The 24634-nt window shown below is 37.4% G+C and overlaps 3 protein-coding genes across 3 annotated transcripts; all 3 read right to left on the bottom strand.

The window, feature by feature from the left end:
• Positions 1–1642: 1642 nt before the first annotated feature.
• Positions 1643–3334, bottom strand: LOC147868039 (aspartic proteinase nepenthesin-1-like). The gene has a single exon (XM_087315970.1). The coding sequence runs from the start codon at positions 3276–3278 to the stop codon at positions 1734–1736; it is 1545 nt and encodes a 514-aa protein (XP_087172096.1). The 5' UTR covers positions 3279–3334; the 3' UTR covers positions 1643–1733.
• Positions 3335–5721: 2387 nt separating this feature from the next.
• Positions 5722–13405, bottom strand: LOC147868038 (kinesin-like protein KIN-13A). The gene is made up of 12 exons (XM_087315969.1): positions 13135–13405; positions 11055–11267; positions 10508–10717; positions 10281–10388; positions 9929–10006; positions 9758–9839; positions 9514–9676; positions 8675–8977; positions 8353–8571; positions 7383–7923; positions 6934–6999; positions 5722–6281 (listed from the first exon to the last, which is right to left on the bottom strand). Exons 1-12 carry the CDS (start codon positions 13252–13254, stop codon positions 6075–6077), a joined length of 2310 nt encoding a protein of 769 aa, XP_087172095.1. The 5' UTR covers positions 13255–13405; the 3' UTR covers positions 5722–6074.
• Positions 13406–16398: 2993 nt separating this feature from the next.
• LOC147868037 (pentatricopeptide repeat-containing protein At3g03580-like) lies at positions 16399–20027 on the bottom strand. The gene is made up of 2 exons (XM_087315968.1): positions 19863–20027; positions 16399–19760 (listed from the first exon to the last, which is right to left on the bottom strand). Exons 1-2 carry the CDS (start codon positions 19941–19943, stop codon positions 16785–16787), a joined length of 3057 nt encoding a protein of 1018 aa, XP_087172094.1. The 5' UTR covers positions 19944–20027; the 3' UTR covers positions 16399–16784.
• Between the last annotated feature and the right edge of the window lie 4607 nt (positions 20028–24634).

Below are 24634 nucleotides of genomic sequence, written 5' to 3'. Positions count from 1 at the left end.
TAGCTTCTTACATCATGCCCAATTTCCCATTTGTGTTGGCTTAGCTAAAAAGGGTGGGTCGACTTAGGTACATGCATCCAAAAAAGGGTGTGCTAAAAGGGTGGCACAAAGGAACACATGCACACCACAATATGACAAGTCATTTATAAGTAAACTTAATGCTAGTTGAAGAATATGAATTAATGTTTATGAAAGAGTAAGGTTGAAGTTTAGCCTATTGTAGATACAATCGAAGCCTCTCCTTGTTTTGAGGTGAAATAACTTATAAAGAAACAAAGGTTATTTGCTTCTTTTCAGGAAGATCAATTAACAAACCAACAAAGATCAACTCACATGTGTTTGTTTCCTTCACTTCCGACAACAGTAATGAGCATATTTATTTACATTTTTGTTAAATATCTCTAGTTTAACGTTGTTATAAATACAGCACATCAACTAAAATGAATTTGTGGGCAATTTCAATGTGTGTTCCAAAGGAATGATTTCAATTCAATTGATTAATGGCATATATGGAACCTTAAAATAAGTATAATATGGTTCGGATTGCACCAATTATTTGCATTGCTTTGCCCTTTAGAATCTCAATCTATTTCTTAATTTCTTTGTTAGTTGTTAATATGATCAATAGGACTACTTTCATTCCCTATTGTTTCCCCTTATTACACTTCCAATTAGAAATGTTATCTTTAAATACTTTCTTACTTGAACGCCTCATTCATACGTAAACATACATGCGTGCATGTGACAAGAACTACAATGGCTTAACGAAACCAAACCAACCTAGGAACCAACTTAAGAACAAAGGATCTTTAGGGGAGCAAGCAAAACTAAGATCAAATAGTCCATACTATATTATTGCATAATTAAATGAGAAGTTGATGATCAAAACGTTTTAAATAACCAACCTTATTTTTATCAAATTATTTGTCTTTGGGATTTAATGTTTTTGTATTTAAATATGCTCATTATCTTCTTTTCAGTAAATTAGATAAAGAAGTTGCAACCTTGTTGCTTTGAGAAACAGTTCCTCTTCTACACCAAAGATGGTTTCAACACACCTCTATTAATACCTTTACAAAAGATGTAGATTCAAAACCAACCAGTACAAAATCCAAAAGCTTAGAATTGACGATCAACAAAAAACTTTGTAGAAACTATAAAAATTGTAAGCCACTTGTACTTCCAAGAATATCCCTGTTTCTTAATGCTCAGAGGTCTTTTAATTGTTATATTGAGTTCTAGATTACAGTCAAATAATTTAGCTTGTTCTTTTTGTATGGCTAATGACAATAGATTTTGATCATCAATGACTGCCTATCGAACCAACACAACTAACTAAACTTTATCAGCATCTACATGACAATCATTGTAAGATTTGTGTGATCATACACATGACAGTTTCAAGCTTCTAAAAGTCTAAAAAAACATGCACACAATTATAAACATCATTTAATCTATTCATAGAGTGAGTTTATTTTTTTCCCTTGAGTGAAAAGAATTAAGGATAATTGTTCTGTTATGAATACAAGAACTTGAAATTTCCTCTCATAAGAATTAAGTAAAATTATTGCGTTATGAAATGAGAACTTGACATTTTCTTACTCTATTCGCTACATTCCAAACAAAAAACACAAAAGGATGATTGATCATAAAAGAATAAAATAATAAGGTAAACTCTATAGTTTCGATAATATACAAAGGTTTCTGTGTACAATAGCTAGTCATATGATGTTTTATAGTTCTTCCACAAGAGTGGCACAATGAGCTTTTGCAAATCCAATCCTGTAACTTTTCCTATCATACTCCACATAGAAGTTTTGTTGCAACAAGTTTCCAAGAATTGAGGGAGATTGTGGCAAGCTTTCCATTAAACCTAGACACCTGAGGTTCTCTTCAGGCCTAAGGAAATAGTTATTGGGCGGTGGGCTAAACACCGCCTCACTACTACCTTTAAACACAATGGAGATCCGCGGGAGTTTTGGAAACTCAATGCCTGAGACATTATAACAAAGAGGAAGCCCGGCAGTGGGTAGGGCCAAAGGGTAGTTTATTGCTTCCTTGACTGCATTAACTATCACGTCGTAAGCTCCTGCTCGAAAAAATGAGAGCGTGGTTCCAGAGTCTATTATAGTACCTCCTTTTCCATTCTTATCAATACTCCAGACATCAGGTGGTATAGGTAGAGTCACTCCATTGATCCTCATTGAATCTATACCAACATAATATAGACCCCGAGAAAATGGATTCTCAATGAATGGGGTATATTGTATTGGAACCTTAAGATTTGAGGCCACCAGATCTTCTCCAAATGTGATCACACTGGTGAGGTTTGCAGTGTGGAAAAAGCTCGGAAAGCAGTAGGAAAACTTGTGGCCATATATGTTATTACCTCCTAATTGGCTAGAAAAAGATATAGGACCGAGACCGAGGCCAAGGACCCCACCTACCGAGTCCACGCTTCCAGGACGAAAGTTGTCAGTTCCGCACCCAAAAGCAACTTTTCCAAGCTCAACAACATGTCTGGTTTCATATTGAGAGCCCAACTTGGACTTAGACGCCACCAAACGGACCGTATCATAGGCAAACATGCCCCTCGTATGTGAACCATCGCTATAACCATATGAATACGTACATACAGAGGGGCTATTAGCACGACATGCGGGTGCCCCTTGGGGAGGTGGGACATAATAGCACGTGTCGGAGGGACATGAAATTAGGTCAAATGTCGAAGACCTCTTAGCCATGAAAACTGATGAAGAATTCTTAGCCTCCACACAAGTTCCATTGCTATCATTTGTATTGGTGTTAGTATCATTAGTGCTGTTATTGTTATTGTTATTGCTATTGCTATTGTTATCTTGGCATAGAGAACAAGGGACCCACATCACATCGCTACCAGTGTCTATGATGAAAAAATAGGGCTTCTCTGGATTGCCCAAATATAACTCAACGAAATATTGACCAATATTACCTGGAAACGAAGCCCCTGAGAAGAGATTTCCATGGATCTCTGCAAAGCTTTCGTCCTTTGCAGAGATCTGAGGCAAATTCAATGCACTCTTGTGGATCAATCTGAGCTTGAGGCTTCTATTGCCGTCAACTTCTGCGGGTTTGTGATTGATCTGATCTGCAGAAGCTTGAATAAAGAAGAGAGCGATGGTAAAGAGGAGGAATAGTTTCTTTGGTGCATCCGCACAGAGACGGTGGTAATTAGCCATGGCCAAACAAACATCTTCTTCCTCTTCGACTTCTTCAGAAACCCTAATTAGAGAGCCCATTGTTAGTAACAAAGAGAGGATGATGTGGTCATGTGAGTGGGCATTTAGGAACACTAACTATGAATCTCTATAGAGCTAGCTAGGTCTTCTTAGAATGAAGCAAAGGAATGAATGAATGAATGTGGGGTACATATTGTGAAATGCACATATATATACCTTATACATATATACATATGTATGTATGTATGTATGTATGTATGTATGTATGTATGTATGTATGTATGTATGTATATGTATATGTATACAGTATATGTATATATACATTATTATGGACCCCTCGCTCTCATCTCATCGGCATCGGGAAAATGCAAAGACTTGGGTGATATAACTTCTTCTCCCAAGCATCCGATCGGGTCAAGGAAAGAAGAAAAGAATGTGAAGTGGAAATGTCTTCTTTTTGGTCAATCTAATGGCCTCGACAGACCCTTAATAGAGATGCACTACAAGTTCTAAAAGTTTATGTCCCACCCTCCCCACAACACACACATAGACATACACTCGTCTCATAACTTGTCCTCGTGTTCACGTGTCCACAACTCAAAGCATGACTTCTCCTAACTCATTGATGTTGTGTTGTCAATGGAACGGCTTGTCCATCCTCGTTAGGAATGAACGAGGTAAAGAAAATAAACTAGACCATCTCTTAGTTTTTTCTTCATTAGAATATTTCTTGCCTTCAATACCTTCCGCTTGATTTCACGTATCTTTAGGATTCAGACACAATGACCTTTTTTTGAAAAGAGGTACTTTTTAAGGTTTGTGTAAATGCCAACATAAGATTTTATTAATCAAAGGATGTGTAGAAGGAGATACATAATGCACATGGTGTGATGGCGGCTTGCATGAGCTTCACAAGGTCTATGGCCATCTTAGTTGTTCTCTCACAATTGATCTCGATATTTCTTACAAACTTTAAAATTTTCACTTCTTTGTCATACAAGCCTACATCACCACAATAAAGTCATGCAATGTTTGCTTATCTCCAATACCCAAGGAAGCAGATAGCATGGAAGAATATCGATTTGTTATCCTCTATATGTCTTTGACGGAATTTGGGGATTGTCTATAATGGTGTTTGGTCGTTTTGTGTACTTATTAATATAATCTTGATTACTAAGGGAATCTATCGTTTTAAGTGGCCCAAGTTTGGAAAGTTCCATATATGAGAATGTAAGTCATTCAAGGGTGCCGTTGGAATAATGTTTTTTTATTTTACCATTTTACATTAAAAGGTCTTTTTTGTTTAATTTAATCATCCATGACACATATCTCATGGAATTTTCTAAATGTTAATCCACCACTACATCTACAAACTAGAGACACAACATCTCATTGTTCTTCGTACATTATATGAGAATGTAAGTCATTCAAGGGTGCCGTTGGAATAATGTTTTTTTATTTTACCATTTTACATTAAAAGGTCTTTTTTGTTTAATTTAATCATCCATGACACATATCTCATGGAATTTTCTAAATGTTAATCCACCACTACATCTACAAACTAGAGACACAACATCACATTGTTCTTCGTACATGATGTCTTCTTGGCGATAGTTCAAACTTCCAACCTTACATATATTGGGATTCTCAACTTTAAGCCTTTGGTAGTATTATTCCATTGAATAAGGCCATGTATGTTGCAACACTACTTCTTTCAGTAATAAAACATACGCTGATATGATACATGTATCATTTCAACATCAACATTAACATCAACATCATTTAGCGGCAAGCAAACAGGGATGCAACTTCATACACCATTAGAGGATCCCCTTTCAATCTTAAGTAGAAGGGATTGCTAAGATCAAAATTTAAAAATAAGCTTTGAGACTGGTATTTGGGCATAGAAGAGAATGCTTTTTTTAATGTTTAATGGATTTTGGCAAATATGCTGTCATCTTTTCTTCTACTAATAAATTTTCAATACTGAGTGAAGGCCTATGAAGAAAGAGACTAAATTTTAGTGCCGCTAAAAGACCAGACTTGTTTTGCATTAATTCATCAAAGCAAGTAATAAATAAATAATGGCATGCCTAGAACTAAATGCTAAATGCTTGGAAGATAATCATACATACAGAGAAAATCCACACGTTGATATCTTTCAAATGTACCAAGAACATATTGGTTGCCAAGATAACTCCAATGTATAAAATAGGTCCCGAGTAGCTTGACCATAGTGACTAAGCTTGTAAGATCTTCAAAGTTGGGAACCTAATGAAACATCTACAATGCAGAAGATGGCATGTGAAATCTGGTGACATTAGAATCTCTTATGCGCAATGAGTTCTGTTGAGCATCTCCATAAGGGTACATACAGTAAAGAAATCATCCAAATCTTATTGGGGTTATTTTGTGCCTGCTACGTCATTACAAGGTTTTAGTAGTTTTTTCTCCTGAAACATTGGAGAAGACTAAAATACAAATTTTGATGAAACCCATACTATCAATGATTCCAAAGGATTTATATTTCATCACACTGATGTTTTTGTATGCCAAATTCCAATCATTGTGTTTAGGAATACCAGTCAAAAAACTCCACAGCATATCAATTATATAATAATAATTATAGCTGGGATTGATCTTTTTCCAGATTTTCCCTCCATGTTGCTATCTAAGCTCTGAACGAAAGTTGAATATTTGTGTGATATTGACTACGGACTCTCGACAATTATTCTCTTTCATTTTCATTTGGTCCGACTGTTACTAAAGTGGAAAAAGAATATTTCAGACAAGATCGAATGTTTACAAGTTTGAAGCCTTTCTCCATTCATTCTTTGCAGATATATTCTCCAAACATTATCGCCGATCATTCACACCGGCATTTTTACCAACAATACCACGACTTAGAATCTCTTGCTCCTTAAGGTGACGTTGAAACCTTGCAAGACGAGCTTGAAGATTAACAATGCCAGACGCTTTCCTGGAGAGGACATAGCTCAATTCAGATACATATTTGTCGATGCGACTCCCAGGTCGATCCACTTCCGTTAGAAGTCTCATCTCCTGCAAGTATTTCAACAATGAAAAACTATATTCTGAATTCATACTAAGTGATATGAATACATTATACAAACACTATACTCATAAATTAATATCAAACTTTCAGGCCTCAATGAGCATGTGCTTATTTTTTGGGAGTATTTTTTACTGACCTCCAAAAGGAAAGAAAAATATCACACTGCCCTCAGCATCTAGAGACAGTATAGCGATGGGTAACAAAAAAAGACCTAATTCTTTTCCTATAAATTCAGATATTGCTTGATTTGGATTGGTTTTGTGATCACAGGATCTATTTCAGTCTCTTGCGGATATCTATTGGTTTTGGTTTTGTATTCTATAAATAGGAGATATAGCTTGATTTGGATTGGTTTTATGATCACGGGGTCTATTTCAGTCTCTTGCGGATATCACTTGTTTTCTCTTTTGTATTCTAGTGGTAGTTTTTATTCACATGCACTCAGGTCTCCCTATATGCTCTCCATGAAACAGCAGTATCATGGATCCATTTAATGGATATTCAACATATGAAGTGCCACGTGAAACGATATTTAGTTTTACTCAAGTAGAAACAATATGTAATTATGATTATCATAAAGAACATGGACTATATCATAGCTGAGAAATTCATGGTCCTCAGATTTACACAGTATATTACCTCTCGGACTAGTTCCATCGTATCTTCCACTTCCAGCCTGTGGGAAGCAATCAAATCTTCCTCTTCCTAGAAAAAGAGAAATGACACAAAAATAAGAACTAGGCTTAACACACAAAAAATAAAACATCTTAAATACTTGAGTCTTGTTCCATTATACACCACTAAAATAACTACCGAGTCAATTTAAACAAGCAAAAAATGAATGTTCGTATTACAAAGCAAATTCAATCAAATCCTGAAGCAAAGGTCTTTTATAACACAGTTCAATAAAAAGACAATGAGACATACAAATCTTGAATGAATGCTAGCAACTTTTCTTCTGGACCATATATTCTGTACAGGCCATTGGCAAAAACTTAAATCATGACAGCAATCTGACTTGAAAACTGGTGAATAGAAAAAGAAATTCTAAAGACCTTCACTAACATCGTGAGATAGGTTAGTTTTACCTCCAAAATGGCAGTAATTTGGCTGTCATATCCATTCTCTAATGTATCTTTGGGGCTAGACTGAGCCAACTTTGAAGGTTGTTCCTCCTTGAAAGAAGATGAAGATGAAGTTATGTTCGGCATCAGGGTAGTTTTTTCAACTTTGTACTCTTCATTCCCACCACCATAATCCTTGTAATTCTCTTGCCTATCCTCCTTGACCACATTCCAACGTGGTGAAGAAACCCATTCTTGTTGTTTCCTCTCGGGAACAAGATCACGATGATTAGATATTGTATCCCTTGTCATAGCATAGTCCCTGTCTGTTGAGAAAGTACTCATCATACTACTGTCTTCTCTGCTTACAAATCCTTGGTTCGACGATGAATATGACAATACATCTGGCTGAGATGGCCAGGTTCCATGTTCCAACGCCTGCTTTTTGGTGTCCTCCGAAACGTCAGGTGAGATGGAGGAAGTAGATGGATCCTTCTGCATCTGGTTTGCAATACTTGGACTTGGATCTCGTTTTGAGTTGCTATTTTTTGATAGCCCTTTAACCCTGCATTTCTATCTCTCACTCTCTCATACATTATTATAGCTTCCGAGGATTTTAATAATCTATCTCAATCTTTCTGTCACCCTCTTTGTTTCTTTCTTTTTCTCTATCTCTCTGGAACTGAAACGAAGAGTTTAACTATATTTATAGAGAAACAATGCAAAGAAATTCACTGTATAAATTATAGACAAAACTACCTTGGAAATTTGAAAGATGAAAGATGAAGAATTTATTGCTAGAACTACTCAGAATAACACAACTACCAAAGGTGATTGGAGTTTTCCACGAATCACAAAAATTACAATACACTACATTTGGCATAAAGTACTCACTTATATTGAGGGATATAGAAGAGTATTTAAACAAACTTGGCCATTTTTTAAAATGTCTAATGACATCTAAGTAAAAAAACATCTTACAAGACTGCATTACCTGTCAGCATATCTGAGTGTATTAAGGGTATGTTCGCAAGAACCAGCATTCGGTGAAATACAAGAGATCATGACAGTACGAGAGTCTCCGACAAAAGAGTCTCGCAAGACCTCAGTCAGTTTACTTCCTCGGAAAGGAATGTGACCTTGCTCAGCATCAAGTGCCCTGATGCACTCCTTCAAAGCAAGCAAGCTCTTATTGATTTCAGCCCCCTCAATTCTGCAAAAAAAAATATCTAATCTTGAAGCAAGAAATATCACTTTCTTCACATAATCAATGTAAAGATGCCACTTACTTGGTTTAAATTTGTAAATAATGTTACCTGGTTTGACGGTCATTATCAGTTGTATCAGCTCCACGCTCACTACCTGCCAGATCAATGAAGGAAAACTTCCCAACAAGTTTACCCCCTTTCTCTTCCTTCTTATTAGAGTGTTTCTTTATTGCTAATTGAAGAATCGCATGTGATCTAGATGATTCTTCATTTGCCCCAGTTGAACCTGTACTCCGCGATGCATTGCCTTTCTCAATATAATCTTTGACAAGGTCCACATCAGAAACACAAAATTCCTTTAACCCAACAATGCATACTTGCTGCCGGCCATCTTCCCGCATGCAAAGCTTCCTGAAATTTTTAAGGGCCAGTGTGCATATATTAACATTGTAACTGCTTCTTTTCAATATTCAGATTTCCATTTTTTCCTTTTTGCATTTGCTTATATCATGAATCAAATGAAGGCTGTATAAGTTTTGGTCTCGTGCATCACTGTGGGCTTTTGCAGACACTAATATTGTGTTTCTCTCTTACTCTTGTATAATGTCAAACAGAATATTCGAGGGCAAAAAGACCACTCCTCATAATACCATAATACTTGGAAAACCCCCCAGTTTCAACACAATGGGATCAGGTCTCACTCTCCAGCAGGTAATAAGAATGGATCATGGAGGGTGTAATAGCATATAGAAAATAGAAAACTTTACATTATGTTATATATATGAAGCAAAAAAGGCATGCTTATTGTTCACAGGGGTGGCAGAGAGCAAGAGAGATATTATTAACATATACGGAAGATCGAATAAGACCTATTGGATGGAGCTCAGCCTACAGCAACGATTAAACTTTGATCCTCTCATAAAGTTACAGATGATTTTCATGCATACCTTCTCTCATTTAGAAGGTCATATAGCTTTCCACCATAAATTTCAAAAAAACTAAGCCATAACTGCAGCCCCTGGTTTCTGTAAGATGGGTTGTGCATTATGTTAAGAATATCTTGGCAAGCTCTTAGAGGTAAAGGTTGCATTGTATATGTTTTTCCACTCCCTGTAACATTAGAAGCTGTTAAGCCATGTAGCAAAAGTACAATAGCTATCTTAACTATGTCATCAGGGATTATCACCTAACCTGTTTGACCATAAGCAAAGCATGTCGCCTTAGTACGCTGGAAGATTGTTGGTATGATTGGCTCAATAGTCACTCTGTACACCTGCATGCCTCAACAATTGTTGGTATGATGTAATTTGAAAAATTCCATAGACTCATGAATTGATAATCGTGTACTTATATTTCCAATACCTCATCATTCGAGACTTGTTCATCTAAGACTGCATCAAACATGAAATCGTGCTTTTCTACATAAGCTGTCAGGTCCACCTGCATTGCAACAAGACCATCTTCAGGAGGTGTGGAATCATCACAAAGTACCAATGTCAGAAATGATGCAAAGCACAATGAGTAGTTGATTGGTAATAGAATACTTGTTCATAGTAACTTGAAGCCTGTAGAATGCGACCAGCAAGAACAAATGCAAATTTACATTTACTACTTCCTATCCCACGCAGTTTAAACAGTGAATGTTTCTTTGTCCTAACCTTCATCCTTGATACATGGACTTCGTATGCATGTTCAACTTTCCAAATATACATACCTTCACTTTGGGCTCATGAACAATAAGAGAACAACCATTTCCATCAATGCTGACAATATCCTCTTCCTTTCGTGAAAGTTCCTTTTTGTTGAGTGGCCTTTTCCGAACCTACATACACGCCCACAACGGCATCAACCTAATCATGTGATATGTTGATAAAATTCCATGAAACTGTACTCCACTGAACACAAACAGCACTTAGTGCAAGAAATAAACTGAACAACTACCACAACTTTGATCCTTGCAAGACCACTTGTATTGTCCTTCCCTATTGAGTCTTTCTCAAAAATAGCTGCTCTCATTGGGCTGCCTTCATCATGGGTCCTGACCTTGCCACTTCTTGGGTTATTTGTAGACCAAAACACATCAGTTTCACTTTGAAACCCTTTTTCTGCAACAAAGGGAGATGTCTCAAAAGGCGATCCGTGTACACCTTCCTGCAAAGGATGCATACCCTATCATAAGTCAGATGCTAAACTTTCCATTATTTAAGTAAGTATTCCATTTCTTCATATAAACCCTCATGAAATATTTCTGGAATCAATGCAGCTATCAGAAGCAAAAATTCTAAAATAAAGTGTCACTGCAGATCATTGAGAGCATTCAGCAATACATAACTGGGAGATTTCCTGAAATGTTTTCGTGAATCTAAAATCTCATACACCTCGAAATTATTATTCTGCATGTATAGGTACTTTGTCAACTTTTATAATAAGCCAGTCAATATCCTACCTTTTTCAAATTTGGTGGGTATGGTTAAGAAGGAAAGCTCACCTCAGAGAGCAGTTCAATGTCATCGATGGAATGCAAGTCCAAGATCCCTCCACCTATCTCTCCACGAAGCTCAGGAGATGAAAACCCTCCTATTCCATTATGCCGTCCTGATCCGAAAAATGGAGGATCATCCACGCCACTGCCAATAGATTTCATGAGCCTCGCAAACTTCTGCCTCTCTTCTGCACTCTGCACTCCATGCCTCGCAAAGTCCTGGAATAAGAAATATTGCATCATTTTCAGGAATGAGGAAAGAAGGTGAAAACAAAACTAGAAACCAATTTCACAAACAGAAGCTTGCTTTTTGTCACAAATATTGCATCATTTTCAGGGATTACATAATGGCAAAGGATGGAAATATGAAGTAAACATGGAGATTTAGGTATAGCTATCTCCTCTGTTTTCCTAACCTAAGCTATGTTTTTGCCACAAATACTGCATTGTTTTCAGGATTTTATAAGGAAAAAAGCTACAAAATCACAAACACCATGACGCAAGTCTAATGAATCCCATCTTTCAAAATATTCTTCATATCTTGCATCCATCCAAAACTCGTTCATGACAAAATATGCATAGTCAATGAGTCTTCTCATCTAAGGCCCAAAGTTGCATCTCACATCAAAGAAAATGTGTGCTAAGTAAAAGCATGTATAACATTTGTGTCTTAACTTTAAAAACTTCATAAGAAAACATTTTTATACATTTCCAAAACTCTTTCTAAGCGGACTTAGAGATGCTACCAACCCATACTTTAACCTCATTGGGAAGCATTAGTGTCACTAAAATGTCAAAGAGATATTTCTTGAGAACCAGCCATTTGATTTCTCCTCCCTTGCATATGCCCTCAAATGCATATTAAGATATCTTTCCAGCTTCCAAGCAGCAAGTAGCACATCCATTCCATCTATGATTAGAGAGAGCATCAAGACCAATGTATTTAAAGATTTCTATTGCTTTAAGTGGCACGCTATTGTATACAATACATGGTTTATCTTTATTTGAGTGTACACAAGCATAACATTTGTTTTAGATAAATTTATTTTCAATTAGGTATGCGTGCAAAAGTTTTCCAGCACATTCATAAGCATTTGTGTATCTCCTAAGGTAATTGCTAAAAGTGCAACGTCGTCTGCAATAATGAAAGCATGATAATTACATTCTCAATGGTAACCTCTTTAATGCCTTTGAAGGAGCAAGAAAGAGACATATATATAGAGAGAGAGGTGGTGCTAAATGCCAAAAGAAATTCAAACTACATTGTGCAAGAAAGATATAGCATTTGGATTCAGAACCCTGTGGTACTAAGTTCAATCAATTAGCCATCTCCTTCAAATAAGTTCTAGCTACATTGTGTAAGATATACACAGAGAGGGATTGAGCTCATGACCACATTAACTACAATTCATAACTTAACCGTCTCTCAGAAAAAATTAATCACGTTGTACAAAAGTCATTGATGGAAATTGAAATCCAAACTTCATTGTACAAATACCTTCAACCGCTAAAATTAAAACCAAGAAAAGGAACAAAAGAGAAAGGCATATTGAGCCCAGGATCACATATCACCAAGTTCAATATATTAACCATCTTTCCAGAAGAAACTCAAGCTACATTGCAAGAAAGACGGGGGATAGAGAGAGAGAGAGAGAGAGAGAGAGAGGAGGGAAAGAAAGTTTGAACTCATGGAATTCTAGTACTAAGTTTAATAACTTAATCATTAGGGTAACACTAATTAGAAAGCATTATACTGGAGTTTAATATCTAACCCATTGTACTAAAGACAAACGAAAAACGTCAAGAGAGGAAAAGACCCAACTTAAATTGGCTTTAAGAGTAAATTTTGATAAAATAGTCTAAGAATGATATTGAGCTAAGAACCTCAAGCTACTAAGTTCAATGTCTTAACAATTAGGCTAAGTTGAATATGTTAATCCGCTGAAATGCACAAAGGAATGATATAAAGATAGATTTACGTAATGAGTTGGATAACTTATTCATTAAGTTAAACAGAAGGGAAGAAAAAAAGAAAAAGCTTGAAAGAAGGTGGGTGGGGGGGGCGGGGATGTAACAGCCAACTTACTTGTAAGAGCAAATTTTGCAAAAGGCGGGGATCAAGAGGCAGCGCAGGGGTAGGGGGGCTCGGAGAGGAGACTCTCCCATTGTGTTCGTATTGACCAGATTGATTGATTTGACCGCCCATTTGGCTTCGTAGTATGTAGAAACCAAGAAATGGGGTTCTTCTAGATTTTGGGTTCTTTCAAGGGGAGGGGCCTAATCCATGTGAGCAAAGATCTGCGTCAAGAATGAAAGAAAGAAAGAAACAGAGCATTTTCTTTCCTTCTTCTTCTTCGTCTTCTTCTTCTTCTTCTGTCAGAGACAGATAGAGGGTCTTTCTATGGTTATGTTGGTGGTATGTACTATGAGTATGGAGGGAAGAGAGTTATTTTGGGGGAGGGTCCCCATTGGTGCACTTAGTGAAGGAAGGAAGTGACAAAACGCAGCAATTACAAAAGCAGAGCTTTTACGTACATACCGCTAGGGTTTGTCCAATCCGTACATGACCGACACGATCCGATAGTGATTCCATAGACCATGTTGATGCTTGATCTCTTACTTGATTCCATACCGATCGATGGGCCGATTTTGGTCTTAGAAGACGTTAATATATCTTTCTTTCTTTCTCTCCCACGCACGCATGTCCTCTCCCCTTCCTTCGTCCGTTGATTGTGTTCTCGCCTGATTCTTGTTATAGTTATCCTTGGCCCTAGTGGTTGGTGGTGTGCTCTTACGCCTCGTTTCACTTAGTTCCTTGATAGTGATATTGGCTCACACGCACCCTCTCAACCTGCATATATTTGCATGCCTATGTACTTGATTCCACACTTATTATGGCGCTAAATTTTTACCATAGGGCACTAGGATGGGTGGTTTATGGGCCCGAGGCTCATGGGTGTTATTAACCTTTTATGGTGTGAACCACCACCTAGGCCTACAAAGGTACACCTATATCATTGGAATTGCAACAAAAAAATAAACAATTAGTTATTCAAATGATCCATTAAAGGAGTTTTCACTTTAATATACATATTGAATTACATGGTCTTATAAGCATTCGAGTGTCTCCTCATATGACAAATGAAGTTGATGTGCCTCTTTGACAAAGAAAAGTGTTGCCAATAGCCATATTCCTATTGACTTGGCATGTCAAATTTGAGTAGATATGAAAATTGTAGACGTTTTGTGGTTGATAGATGTGCAAATTATATAGTGTATTGTTTTATTCTTGATCTTACAAACCTTGAGAAAAACTTTGAGTTAACATTAAGGAACCTCTCTTGGATTTGGTACTCATGTACATGTTGACGTACACAACTATGTCATCACCGCTCTACTTTGTAATTTCATTTCTTTTTTACTTATGGCATGGAATCTCATCCTCTCTTCAAAAACTTAGAGACAATCCACTCGTTCCCTACAATGTAGCTTCTTATTGTGTCATATTTATATGCATAAAGAAATTAAGGTGGTTATGGTGGTCCTTAAAGGTCAATATGTAGTCATGTAATTTTAAAATAATTGTTTTTGAAATTATGATTCATGGAAAGGCATAACATTATATTTGAGAGTCTAGCTATTTCAAAAATTATAATGCAATAGACATCGAATTACCTTTCTCTCATACTTCTTGTTAATAGAGAGTTTATTGTTTTGTGCATCTCACTAGCATCATTTGGATCCACAGTGTGTACCCTACCTATATATCCCATGCTAGATGAAAAAGGTGGATGTATTAAACATGTAAGGAATGAGATCAATCAAACAATTCAAATCATAAGAAATCCACTCACATAAAAATGTCATGCGAGAAATGATAGATTAAGAGTGAATTTCAAAAAATAATGCATGCACATGGTTAACAAGAGACATAAATAAACAAAAATATAGAATCACCAACTACTCAATGTCATTGCCATACTTTAAAATATAGAAATGTGTTTTTGTATCAACAACGATAGTATGATCACATCCTTGCATTCAACTAGACCTTAGATAGATTTATCTAACACATCCTTTGACTAGTTATCGGACTTTAGATAAACCTATCATAAGTAGTTGTTCAACTAATTACAATCCACAATCATTTGAACATCATAAAAGTATCAATATCACATTTATTTCCAACATTATCTTGAGTAGTACCTCCTCCCAATCATCATCAATTGCGCAAATCTCGTGACAACATGTCTAAAGATATCAATCATCCCTTGTCAAATTGTAGTCTATTTCAAATTTTCAATGAAGTGGGTATCTTTATAGTGGTTAGTAAAAAGTTGTCGACATGAATGGTGTTGACACCAACTCAATTCCTCCCTACATCATATCAATGTGTATTTAGTCATGCATAAATTTCATGGGCCCTTTATAAAGGTTTATAGTTTTTATCCACGAGTAGAAACAAACAGATATAAATTTTTTATCAAATAATGGAATACATTAACTTCTCACCGTGGTAATTCAAAATGCAATAGAAAACTTCGTAGAATTACCATGGGAGTTGTGTCTATTAACAAGAAGGCAATATTTTGGAGGATTTCATCTTATGCATAATGTGCATACATGTGATTGCACTAATACTTTTCTTGTTATCTTCAAGTATAAATAGATACTGTTAAGGAAAGAATCTACTATCTTTTCTTATACTACTTGAATTTGTTTCAATTGTTATTCTATGTCACCCTTGTTCTTCCAAACAAGTACATATGCATGGTACACTAAGAATTACTTATAAATTCCTCTAATTACTTATAAATTCCTCTACTAGTGTGTTTGAATCTAGCATAGCAGTTCAATTTGCTCTTAAATCAACGTTCATCATGTATAATGGTAGAATGCATTCAAATGAACATGTGTGTAATCTTTTGGCAAATGAACGTGGGCGTAATCTTTTGGCGAGCTTTTGAAAGTTTGTTTCTTGCAAGGGACATTGGTATGACTCATCCATGGCATAGGCATGACGAACAATGACCATACATGATCTTTTCGTGCACCATTGGACAATCCAAGGAACTATAAATAAAGAAAAAAGCTCGTAGGTATGCTATAGTAAAACAAGGAACATGTGGAAAGATCGCACTATTCCACTAATGCAGTTCTCCATCATGTCCATAATTATCTCGAGCATTACAAGTATCATGGGCAAGAATTAAACTCTTGTCGCTTACAAGGAAATCCCCAAATCATTAATTAGACTAACTCGCTTTGCGTAGATTCATCGTTCCGGTTTCATATCCTCTCTACACTGCCATGGAATTTTTTACAGAGTCCAGAAGGTGACACAATTGCCAAGCTAAAAACTCTTCATGAAAGATATATTTAGACCCTTTCCGTTTCGGTGGGTTATATGTTTGTATATATGACACCCAAGAGGATTACTTCAAGTAGAAACCCAATTTCCTTGTGGGATGACAATGATACAAATTGGCTAGTTGCATTGGCTTTTAGTAAAGTAAAGTACCTTATCCAAAGCAATGGGATCCTTTGTTTGGAGCAACTATGATGTTCAAATTCACAAATCCAATCAAATACCATAAACCATCTCTCAGTGGACAGAGGACAGAGTGTATGATTTTGTTTTTTATCAATGAAACTCATGTTTGGCTTGCAGGAATTGAACAACGTTGGACCAATTCTTGAGATGTCGTTCCGACATGACCATAAAACCTTGAAATCTCAATGGGCTTTCTCACAAATACATCTTCCACCTTCAAAAATATGCACACAATTTGCATCATTCACTTGAATCCGTCGCTTCTCTACCATTGATATAAGCAAGATGGTAGAATGGCAATGGTCACACATCTGAGTATTCTTAGTAACACGAATAGGAGCAGATTCGGATGTATTGATGAGAGCACAGGCAATGGCTATCTTTTCACTATGTCCACACAACACATCCTCCATTTTCTCATCCTGAACCACAGGTGATATTATCCCAGAATAACCATCCTGAACAAGCTTTTCATAGATTTCTTTGAGTTTTGCATATATATATGAGCTTTGAGGATGGCTCTTATCATCCTCAACAAATGAATGTACATTTCGGCTAATGTCTGTCCACCAACAACATCCTGATGCCCTTCGTGCAGCATTTTTCTTTCTCCAAGCATCAATTTCATCAGCTTCCATTTGCATTCCAGCTGCCGAATATATATTCCTCATGCAAACATATGACGCTGCATTTGTTTCATCTAGCCTTATCAATTGCTCAAATGCCCATCTCCCAAGGTTCACATTTACCCATTTCTGACATGCACCCAATATGATGAAGAATATTGGAAGATGATCACAAGATGGTAACTTTTCGAGCAATGCTTTAGCCTTGTCAAAGTCTCCCGCTCGACAATATAGATCGATCATACAAGTATAATGGTCTATTGTTGGAACAAGACCATATCCAGCACACATGTCATCAAACAACTTCCCTCCCTCTTCAAGTAACCCAGCGTGACTACATGCGGTGAGCAACACACAAAAGGTAACAAGGTTTGGCACTGTACCCTCTGCCCTCATTTTCTCAAACATGTCCAATGCCACTTGAAATTGACCTAATTGGGCATACCCTGTGAGTAATGAAGTCCACGACACTACATTCCTCACTGGAAGCTGTTCAAACACTTCTTGTGCTTTTTCAAGGGCACCACACTTTGCATACATACCAACTAAAGTCGTACCAAGCACTGTGTCTTTCTCCAATAGCCCTTGATTTCGTACCTCAACATATATGTCATCACCAATCTCCAGAGATCCTACAATGCTACAGGCTTTTAAAATGGTAGTATAAGTTAATACATTCGGAGATACTTTCTCATCTTTCATTTGGTGGAAACATTTGAAGGCTTCATCAATGAGCCCATGTTGAGCATATCCAGTTATTAGAACATTCCAGGACGAAATGTCAGGCTCAAAGAGATTATCAAATAATTCCCTTGCTTTCTCAAGTGCCCCACACTTCGCATATCCAGAGATCAATACATTCCATGATACCACATCTCGGGTCTGAAGGTCATCAAATACTTCTTGTGCTTTTTCAAGCTTTCCACATTTGGCATACATGTCCACCAATGCTGTGCCAAGAACCATGTCGTTTTGCAATAATCCCTGCTTTTGGATCTTGGCATGCACATCTTCCCCAACCTCGAGAGATCCTACAATGCCAGAAGCTCCCAAAATACAAGTAAAAGTTACCACATCGGGACTTATTCCTTCATCTTGCATTTGCCTGAAGCATTCGAGGGCTTCACGCCCACTCCCATTTTGCACATATCCTGTTATGAGCGCATTCCATGACACAAGTGTCTTCATTTGGAGCCTTCCAAATATTTCTCTTGCGCTCTCCAGTTCCCCAGACTTAGCATATCCGTCTATAAGAGAATTCGATGAGAGAGAATCTGACACTGGAAGCTCTTCAAATACTTTTCGCGCTTTTTCAAGCATGCCACATTTGACATACATGTCTACCAATGATGCACCGAGTACAATGTCTTTTTGCAATAATCCTAGCTTTCTCACTTCAGAGTCGATTTCTTCTCCTGTCTGGAGTGACCCAACCAAACCACAAGCTTTCAAAATACAACTATAAGTCACTTCGTTAGGTGAAATACCCTCACTTCGCATCTGAGCAAAGCACTTTAGGGCTTGGTGGCCATGCCCCTGTTGAACATATCCCGAAATCAAGGCTGTCCATGACACAACATTCCGTTCTCGAAGCTCATTAAACACTTCTTGAGCTTTGCCAAGTGCACCACACTTGGCATACATATCAACCAATGTAGACCCTAACAATATATCCTTTTGCAAAAACCCTTTCTTCCTAACCTCGGCATTTATAACTTCCCCAACCTCGAGAGATCTAATGATACCACAAGCTTTCAAGCTACATATATAACTGACAGAATTCGGAACAAAACCTTCATCTTGCATCTTTCTAAAACTTTTTAATGCTTTGTCACCAAAGCCATGTTGGACATAACCTGATAACAATGCATTCCAAGACACTATATCTCGTGTGGGAAGGTGTTCAAACACTTCTTCGGCTTTTTCAAGTGCACCACATTTGGCATACATGTCCACTAAAGTAGTACCAAGCAATACATCTTTCTGCAGCAATCCAAGCCTAACAATCTCCTCACTTATGTCTTCACCGATCTCAAGTGACCTTACAATACCGCAAGCTTTCAATATACAAGTATACGTTATAACATCGGGAGAAATTTGTTCTTTCTTCATTTGTCGGAAACATTGTAGAGCTTCAAGACCCATGCCTTGTTGGGCATAACCACCAATCAATGCATTCCATGTAACCACATCCCGAACCAAAATTTGTTCGAATAGTTCTCGGGCTTTACTGAGATCACCGCATTTAGCATATGCACTGATTAGGGCACTAGCAACATAAGTGTCCTTAGTAATAACGAGATTTTTCTTCACAATGTTGGCATGAACTCTTCTTGCTTTGCATAGATCCTTCTCTTTTCCACACGTTTTAATAAGTTTCAAAACAGAAACTCGGTCTTCTTTGACCTTTCCTCTCCAATTGGGTTGTTTAAATCGTAATTTGACAGGGACCCAAGGTGGGTTTTGCTTTCCATTGACCCACAAAGCCTTCCTGGTCAATCTGTGTGTAAAATCAGGGGATTTTGGACTTCTCTGTTTGAAGGGGGGGTGGGGGACAAAACATTTTTCTGAGTCAAGTCCAAGGTCAAGGTCGAAAAGTCAAAGTCAAGAATAATGTAATAAGACTATCAATACCTTGTTGACTCGATTGTCCCAAAACTGGGACGGGTCTCTGAAGAATTCTTCCCAGAGCAAATCCATATCTTTGGAATACATAGGTTTAAATGCACAGAGAAACAATCCTCCGAACACCAAATTTATTTGAAAAAAATCAAAGAGTAGTGTCTACTTATTCTACCTGAGTGAATGGTGGCCAGTGTCTCAACAAGCAAAACTTTAATTCAATTCGAATATTGATGTGGAGGTTCATCCATTCTTCTTGTTGTTCCATTTAGAGGCTCTTGACTCTACAAGCAAAACTTTGATTTGATTATTGATGTGTTCCTTCATTCATCAATTATTGTTGCTATTACGTTTAATGGTTTCGGGTGTTTATTCATGCCTCGAACTATCTTTTAATTTCTCAATCAATGCATGATATGTTGGAATGAACCTTTGATAGTTGTTTGGTCACCGTGACAAACAATTCCAATCCCTAGCTACGACAAACACTTGCAATCTATGCCTAACCAATCGAGAGTGAAACTTTGATTGATAATTGCTAGTATATATGATTGCTGCTATTGTCCATTGTAGTTGCTCTTTTTTTAGAACAAACATGGGGTCCTTGTGGTCTTTGACATATTGGTTTCCCTTTGTTCACTTCACAACCCGTACATCGAGAAATTTTAGTATCTACCAATGTATATTGAGAGAAAACTTGGGGGTGTTTTTCTCACTCTCAATGGCTTTGTGATTCCTTGGGTTGGTGGAGTGGGTGACCCTCATAGCCTGAATATCAATTCGATGGTCATATTTTAACCCAACAAAGCAAGTTCTTATGCAAGGAAGTGGGCGTTGATGAGGTGAAATGGTTGGTGGGGGGATGGGCTAGTGGTGACTTAGGGTGCTCTACTAAAGGCCCTTGCCCAAACATTTTAGTGGACCCAAAATTGCTTGGATTTTGCATGACAAAGGCCTTGCTCTCTTAGTGATATCATGACATGCATGAATTTGAGTATCGGCACTTGTGACTTATGTAGCGCTTTAGGTGTTTGGGGCATCATATATCCTGTCTTGTTGCATGACTCAACTTCCTTTTGAAGCATCCTAGGTAGGAGTATGAATGGCATTGTCCTTGGGCCATCATTGAATTATCCATGATCATTAGTATATAGCAAGCTTCAAAAAATGATCTACACAACTAAGTTTATATAAGAGGTTATGCAATAAGGCTTACTTTGCTCATTATGACAATTAATGTTGTGCTTAGGGTACCACTCACGATAGTGATCAATGGAGAGAGACAGAGAGAGACAGAGACAAAGAGAGTCCATGCATGTTCTAGCCTAAGTTGAGAATGTGAAGGATAAGCTTGCGACGATCTTATCGTTTAACTTTTATATCCTTTCACATGATCGGTTCACAAGACCCTTTCTTCGGTTCTACATGTTCTCTTACTTCCATTACAATGGTTCGTCATGAAAATGTCCATGGCAATTAAGTGTATAACAAGTACTAAAGTATAGTTTTTATTGCAAAATTTATTTCATATTTCTAGTTTGAGATAATGCACAACAATTTGTCCAAACAAATATAATTTTTCAAACCAATTTCCACAAAAATTTGTTCAAACCTCAGTGCTAAAAACAATCGACATTAATTGGTAGTCATTTGAGAGAGAAATGAATCAACATTTTTTTTTACGAATGCTCCAAAACTATAGATCAAATTGATAAATCAACATCAATGGGAAATTTGTTTTTGAATAACTCAAAAGGTGTGTGTGTGTGTTCCATGAACATGCACCCCAAAATCATATTCAAATGGAATAAAACAATAATAAGGCACATACAACTCAATATAATCACAAACCATAAGGCAAGTCTAGGTTATATGTGAAGTGAACATACATGGAAAGTAGTAATCAAACTTGGTGTATAGGTTTATTGCATGCCAAAGCATGTTTATCACCAGGATGGATGACTAGGGAAATATTTCCATGACAATTTGAAGATAGCGAGCTATTGACACGTGAACAAGGAGTGAGGCAATTAACATCAACACGTCCAACAGAGAATGGTGGGAGAGGTGGTGACACGTGTGTAGTGGAATTGTGAATTGATATGTATTCACAACAACGAGCGAGGGTAGCTATAAATAGAGTGATTACACACGTGATGTAAAAAAATATGACCAGAGTTGAGAGTTGCCAATATGGGAGACCTAAAGTAGAGGGGCTATGTATGTTTTTGGTTACCATAGTTGAATCCATGACCTAAAGTTGAGGGTATTCACTATCGAGGCTCCTTGTTTTCCTATATTTCCAACTTTTGGATGACATTGCACACCCATTACAAATATAAAGGATAAGAAGTTGTTGAGACATATAAAGATCATACCATGCGAGAAGATGCCCTCCCATCAAGTGAAGTAGTTCTTAACCTACTGAAAACTTTTGCTTCAAATATTTCTACGTAGTTGATTTCAATTAAAAGCAGTACCACGATGGTACATTATGTAAACTTCTTTAGCTATGCATCGAACACATGCAAAGATGTCTCCTTCTAAAGTGAACTCAATCCTTTGCACATAATGCTAGTTTCATATTCCAACATGAAGTTCCATCCAAGAGTTTCCCATATCAAATAATTATTCTTCGTCACCAATTTGTTTGCATCGAAATTTTGATAGATGTTTCTATCCCCGAGTGAGGATCATCATCATATTTTTCCATTCCAAGGGAGATGCCCTCTCCTTAGAAAAAGAGCTTTGTCGAAATCCTTACATACAACATGTCACATGTCATGCTCCACATGGATGAAAGTTGGAGCCCCAAAGTGTTATTTCATTGATTATGTCCAACTTATCGTACACTAATAATAATATCAATGTGTTTTATAAGTTCATATAGAAGGTCAAAATCATCATTTGTATATGCGACTTCATGCTACACATAAATGGGAAGCTCTAGGAGAAACTCGAATGTTCTTCATAATTTGGGTGAAGTTATTTTCAATCAGTTTTAGGGCGAAAGAGGCCAAGCATCGGGGATGCGGAAACAAGCCATTGAAAATTGTTTAATGAAACAACTTATATTTCATGTGATGAAAGCTCTATACAAAAACATGTTCAAGAATAAACATCCAATTGAGTAGGGATACATGGTTCCCTGGCTTTGGAAGCCCACAAACAACCTTACTATTTATTATTGGCTCCAAAAAGGGATCAAACAACCAAGTTAGCCAACACGAGGTCAAGGGCAATGTCAAGGGAAGTAGCCAATGAGCCCAATAACAACCATCACTACAATAGCCAATGAGCCCGAAAATGTACACTACCGCTATCAATATAAGGATCAGATGGCAATGAAGCCCCCAAACGACCTTTGACTATTAACACAATAGCCAATGAGCCCGATAATGTACTCTGTTGCTATTGATATAAGGATTGGATTGCAATGCACTAAACATGTGGGATTTGAGAAGTGAGTCAATGACAAACACGTATCCTCCGACAGAAACATCAGCGAGAAGGGTTTGGGATTGGTATCAGGAGAGTTGGGGACATGCGAATGCGTGTGAAACCAAACAAGAGTGTCAAGCCCTAATCGACGCAGTTCTTCAAAATATAAACCGATGAAGTTAGAGATATGGAAGGAAGCAGACATGATCTGGGGATCAATTTAGGGTTTTGATGTGTTCTTCGACGTAATAATGGCCTACTAGATTGACCAGGATTCTTCTGTACAGTCATGGGTTCTTTTGGTTTCATGATAGGCCAATAGCGAGTAATCTATTCACAGATCTCAACAGATCCATGGAGATTCTGCTTTTTCTTTGTCTCCTTCTACACGAGATCTTACAGTTCCATTTCCCTCAGAATAATAATGCTGTGTCTGCTGGATATTTAGGGTTAATGGGAGGGTCTGGATTCTGTATATGTAGACACTTGTGAGTTTTTTGGGTGTTTTAAAGATATAATAGCGTGTTTCAAGCATAATGATGTGTCTACTGTGTATTCAGGGGGTGTAACAATGTTTCGACTCCTGCGTATTTAGGTTTAGGGTTCGTGGCAGGGTCGTAAAATAAAAGTCGGAGTAGTTTATCATTAATGGTGTCTTGAAGGCAGTGGCAGTGGAGACTAAAACAGGAATTTCATGGGATGAGAGTTTAAGAACTGCCCTCCCCTGTCCTGCCATGTCATGTATCATAATTCTGTCCTGTGAGCCAATATTAGGAAATGGTGCATGCTTCGCAGAAGCTCCATGATTTTACTGTGGTGATGTGTCTCGCTGGGCACTTTTTACACATGAATGATTACGATAAATCTATCGACAGTATTGGCAGATTGATGATGACCGCCTGATCGCCAATCTCACTGGTTGTCTGGACTTATAGTGGGAGCGACTGTAGTTGATTGTGGGAACCATATAGTGCTTGTTACCTATTGCCCGAAAGCCAGTCTCAGTATCTGATTATTTGGTCACTGTGCCTGATCATTAGATCGTATATAACAGACAGGGCCGGTCATCAGTGTTTTTGACATGCGTGTTCATTTATCGCTTACAAAGTATCGATCTATTCACCGCATACAAAACTTCCTTTTGTGAAGCACCAGAAATTGGATCCCTGCACCAAACCTACAATGCGTGTTTATTTATCGCGTGCAAAGTATCTATCTATTCACCGCTTACAAAACTTCCTTTCGTTGTGAAGTACCAGAAATGGGATTCCTACACCTAACCTACTAGTAATCATGGTTTTACTCTCCCCTTCTCTAAATGATCACTGCAACTTCATTAATTT

This window comes from Azolla caroliniana, unplaced genomic scaffold, assembly GCF_043228905.1.
Source record: "Azolla caroliniana isolate FFs.n. ecotype wild unplaced genomic scaffold, voAzoCaro1.0.p SCAF_2, whole genome shotgun sequence".
Classification (NCBI taxonomy): domain Eukaryota; kingdom Viridiplantae; phylum Streptophyta; class Polypodiopsida; order Salviniales; family Salviniaceae; genus Azolla; species Azolla caroliniana.
Note: the sequence above shows the minus strand (reverse complement) of the source record. Positions and strands in the feature narration are given on the sequence as shown.

Bases quoted from the DNA above. Each gene is read 5' to 3' on its own strand.
- LOC147868039 (XM_087315970.1), bottom strand. From the start codon at position 3,278: ATGGGCTCTCTAATTAGGGTTTCTGAAGAAGTCGAAGAGGAAGAAGAT.
- LOC147868038 (XM_087315969.1), bottom strand. From the start codon at position 13,254: ATGGGCGGTCAAATCAATCAATCTGGTCAATACGAACACAATGGGAGA. The intron at 10,718-11,054 runs GTGAGCTTTCCT...CATCCTTTGCAG, and splicing joins ACATTGAACTGCTCTCTGAG to GAAGGTGTACACGGATCGCC. The intron at 9,840-9,928 runs GTATTGGAAATA...TGAGGCATGCAG, and splicing joins AACAAGTCTCGAATGATGAG to GTGTACAGAGTGACTATTGA.
- LOC147868037 (XM_087315968.1), bottom strand. From the start codon at position 19,943: ATGTATTCCAAAGATATGGATTTGCTCTGGGAAGAATTCTTCAGAGAC. The intron at 19,761-19,862 runs GTATTGATAGTC...CCCTTCAAACAG, and splicing joins GGGACAATCGAGTCAACAAG to AGAAGTCCAAAATCCCCTGA.